Source organism: Hippocampus comes, unplaced genomic scaffold (genome assembly GCF_001891065.2).
Source record: "Hippocampus comes isolate QL1 unplaced genomic scaffold, H_comes_QL1_v1.1 scaffold347, whole genome shotgun sequence".
In the NCBI taxonomy this organism is placed as follows: Eukaryota; Metazoa; Chordata; class Actinopteri; order Syngnathiformes; family Syngnathidae; genus Hippocampus; species Hippocampus comes.
The window spans coordinates 406,757-410,879 of NW_017805872.1; the positions used below are offsets into that span (position 1 = coordinate 406,757).

At 48.4% G+C, this 4,123-nt stretch overlaps 1 protein-coding gene across 8 annotated transcripts in view; it reads left to right on the forward strand.

Moving 5' to 3' along the window:
- Positions 1-4,123, forward strand: part of cacna1bb (calcium channel, voltage-dependent, N type, alpha 1B subunit, b) — a 75,580-nt gene that overhangs the window by 38,725 nt on the left and 32,732 nt on the right. For all 8 annotated transcript variants that reach the window (XM_019888756.1, XM_019888757.1, XM_019888759.1 and 5 more), the window contains 4 exons: positions 2,173-2,245; positions 2,528-2,645; positions 3,131-3,198; positions 3,272-3,378. In XM_019888756.1, the coding sequence (XP_019744315.1) occupies positions 2,173-2,245; positions 2,528-2,645; positions 3,131-3,198; positions 3,272-3,378 (366 nt within the window). The remainder of the gene's footprint in view (positions 1-2,172; positions 2,246-2,527; positions 2,646-3,130; positions 3,199-3,271; positions 3,379-4,123) is intronic.

The window sequence follows — 4,123 nt, forward strand, 5'->3', positions numbered from 1 at the left end:
GGGTGAATTGAAATGAAATGTTCTCCAGAAGCAGCCATTGAAATGACGAGCATCTCCATTTATCGCAGGACGTTCGACCGCCAGACACAGAATAGAAAAGTCGCATTTGTTTTGCCAACGCTGTTGCCACTTGCTCACTCGCTAGCTAGCGCGGATGTTGCCACATACTGCTTTGACTCGATTCGTATGGCGTCGACACTTCACGTACACGTAAAGGAGCCTTTCGCTCGTGTTCAATTCTCCCTGGACCGACAGTCCTCGCAAACACCACGTCGGGGCTGCCTTGAAAGCAGCCGGCCGTTGCCATGGCACCGAGCCTTATATCAGTCAATGCCATCATTAGCGGCGCATCGCTCTCTTGTGATGGACAAGTGTGAGATGAGCCTGACGTGCACAGATTGCTTTCAGCCGGCGGGGCACATCAGGCGGCGCGCACGTCGGTTGCACTGGCTACAAGCGATGTTCGTTTTAACTTTCAGCGGCAAAATAATCTGCCTCAGCTGAGTTAAATCTTTTCGGAAGAAGGGCGTTTTGGTTTATCATCCTCAGGTTGACAATTCCTCATGTGCTTCCAACCCTCAACAAAATGCGAAGGCATGCTCAAATAAAAATGAAGGCAAATCAATGACTTGATGTCGGCCCATCCCGAATGCCTATTTTTTTTTTCCTTCAGTGATGTGCTTGCTCACGACGCACCAAACGTGTCAGTGAAATTGTGAATTAAAAGATAAACAGCTTGAGGCAGTGGAGCGTCTCCCTGCTGAGACTCAAAAGGACATCGTGTCGCTTTGTGATAAGCTTTGACCAAATATGCAGCCTTCACTGTAATGACCACCAAAATATGTTCACTTGTTTTGCTGCTTCAACGTTTTGACACCGTACGGTGAGAAACTTTTTTTTTTTCCCTTATTTCTACAAATCCTAGTGAGCATTTGCTCCCATATTGATTTGTTCTGCGACGGAGGACATTCTTTAACCTTTCAAAAATGTTTAGGTTGCCAATTCTGAAATCTTGGAGGAAAAAAAACAACAACCCAAAACCTCTTACGAAGTCGAATTGGGTCTGTTTGAGCACCGTGGCCTGCATAAACTCGAGGTGAGCGCATCAGCGAGCGGGGAGTTGGGGATTCACGCGACGCGTACTTCTCGAGTCGATTTAATGAAGTCTCCGTGGGTGCCGTTTGGATGAGCGCTCCCGATCCCCATTATCGTGGTAAACAGAGGTCAGAACCGACAAGCGCAGCAAGCGACCGCCCGCAGTGGAGCCGCTAATCCACAAGAAAGTGGGAGAGGCCGTGGCGGGGGGGGGGGGGGGGGGGGCGTTAGCGAGGCGAGGAAGCGTCGGGAAGACATGGACCGAGGACGTGAGTGTGATGGAGGATGCCATGATCACGCAGGGCGGGGACGACGGCGAAAGGCGAAGAGCGTGCGGAGAGTCAACACCATGCCATCCCGAGGGAGGCAAAGCTTATTGAATTCCACTCAATGCCCTTCCCCACTCTCCTCTAATTCGCTCCCCTGCGCACCCCCCCTTTTTTTCCCCTCATTTCCTTCATGCGATGCATGTACGATGCGCACGAGAGCAAAAGCCCATCATGGTTGAGCTTCGGTGCTTGGATTTGCCACTGTTCTCCAAGTGTGTGTGTGTGTGTGTGTGTGTGTGTGTGTGTGTGTGTGTGTGTGTGTACGGTGTTTCCTAGCATGTCGACAAAAACGAGACGGAACGTCGTTGGCGTGTCTGTAATATCTGCACTCAACACACACATCCCAACATGCTTTTATGACATGATCATCTTGAGAGGAAGAAGCGGGCCGCAATATGGTGCTAATGGCCCGAGTGGTCTGGCGGGAACAAAGTGCACCACATCCTCTCCTCGTTTTTATAGACTTCTTTTCATCCGCAACACGCAGATAGAACCATTTGACTGTCAAGTACTACAGAACAAAAAAAAAAAAAAAAAAACAACAATTCTATCGCGATACAGGCCATTTTATATCACCATTGCTCTTTTTCTCATTCGTGACCCAGCTCTTCAATCTCATGTGAAAATCTCCTTTAAAAACACGTTTCCGATTGTTTGTTTGGCCTTGGCAGATATCTGCGCTCTCCTTAGTGCAACGCTAGTTGAGTTGCTCCCTCGTGATATGTGTTCTCTTTCTGCTCTGATTTAGATTTAACTTTGAGGACGAAACGCCAACGACAAACTTCGATACCTTCCCGGCGGCCATCCTCACTGTGTTTCAGGTGGGACAGCCCAAATATAAGTCTTGTTCAAAAAAGACTCCACCCCCCCCCCCCCATACACGGTTCATCTTGAAAATGAGAACAATTTGGCTGTATGGAAGATGTAAGATGATTATCTGTCATGTTAATAAGAAGAAATGATTGCTCGGTGCCTCCTGACAAGCTCACTTTTAATCCCTTAATTAGTCCGTGTTCACAAAGCCCCGATTGTGCCAGCTAATTTCAGTTCCGCGCAGTACTCGAGCTGCCCAAGCGTCATTGGAACTCTCTCGACTCACTCAGATTTTAACCGGGGAGGACTGGAATGCCGTGATGTACCACGGCATCGAGTCGCAAGGAGGCGTCCGCCGCGGAATGTTCTCTTCCGTCTACTTCATCGTCCTGACACTTTTTGGAAACTGTATCCTCTCTTTCAGAAAAACGCTCCTACGATCATTTTGGGGTCACGGTTTTTGTTTTCTGGCGGCGCGGTGGCCGAAAAAACGAATTTCCGAGTTTGTGAAGACATTTTGCAGGAAAACCTCAGACCGTCTGCCTGCCGGTTGAAGCTCAAAACAGGGTGGATGGTGGGCGACAGCGAACCGGAGAACAGAAGTAACTCAACGACAGAAGGGTGGTAAACGGAAGAAAATACGCTCTCCGGGGTAGCTAAGTCACAGTCCGGATCTCGAGCTGATTGCCATTTTTTTTTTTTGACACCAAGAGACTCCCAAACGTTTGCTGAATCAAAACAGTTTGGCAGAGAGAAATGCTGCAAAATGTCTTCTCGTCCTGGTAAAGCTGTGACCTGCAACTTCCAGATACACCTTCCCAGAATTTTTTTTTTCCCACGCGTGTATTCGTCAGCTAGTAAGTTTATTTCTCCTGAGTTGCGTTGCTCCCCAGACACTCTCCTGAATGTCTTCTTGGCTATCGCCGTTGACAATCTTGCAAATGCGCAGGAGCTCACAAAGGTAAGCGCCGCCGTTCTATTCGAACGCGACGCATGCGGCCGCGTCGCGTAATTCTCCCCGCATCCCGCGAAAGGATGAAGAAGAACAGGAGGAAGCGGCCAATAAGAAGCTTGCTCTGCAGAAGGCTCTGGAGGTGAAGGAAGTCAGTCCCATGTCAGCAGCCAACATCTCAATAGCTGCGTAAGTTTCCTGCGCTTCCCCCTTCCTCTTTTACGATCATTCGCTTACACAAACCCGACGGCGCATTCTTTTATCATTGCCTGTGTTGTCAGCCTCTTCCTCCATCTAAAATTCTGTGCGAGTTTGCGTTTCCTCTCATGTTCTCCGCCTCGGAGAGTGCTCCTGCTGTTGTGACTGGTTCACCCCCCTGCCCCCCTTCCCAAGTTCACCTTTAATGACGGAGAATGAACTCATTCGCTGCCGCCGCAGTGAAAATGCATTTTGGATGTCAATAGCCGTCAATGGCAGCGAATGAGTTCATTTAGCGGCATTCCGTCGTACTTGCCGGTTTGTCTCATTTTGTTGCGCAGAAAGAAAAAAAAAGGAGTGCTCCTGCTGTTGTGACTGGTTCACCCCCCTGCCCCCCTTCCCAAGTTCACCTTTAATGACGGAGAATGAACTCATTCGCTGCCGCCGCAGTGAAAATGCATTTTGGACGTCAATAGCCGTCAATGGCAGCGAATGAGTTCATTTAGCGGCATTCCGTCGTACTTGCCGGTTTGTCTCATTTTGTTGCGCAGAAAGAAAAAAAAAAAAAGAGCGATTGGAATACAGACCCATAAAAAAATATTTTTTAAAAGAGTTTTGTTGAACAAGATTACAATGTTGCCCATTGTTTTCCTTTTACGATAAGCCGGCCGTGCAAAATGAACTTCCCTGAAAAAAAATTGGCTCCCCAAACAATATTTTGGACTATGTCACTTTT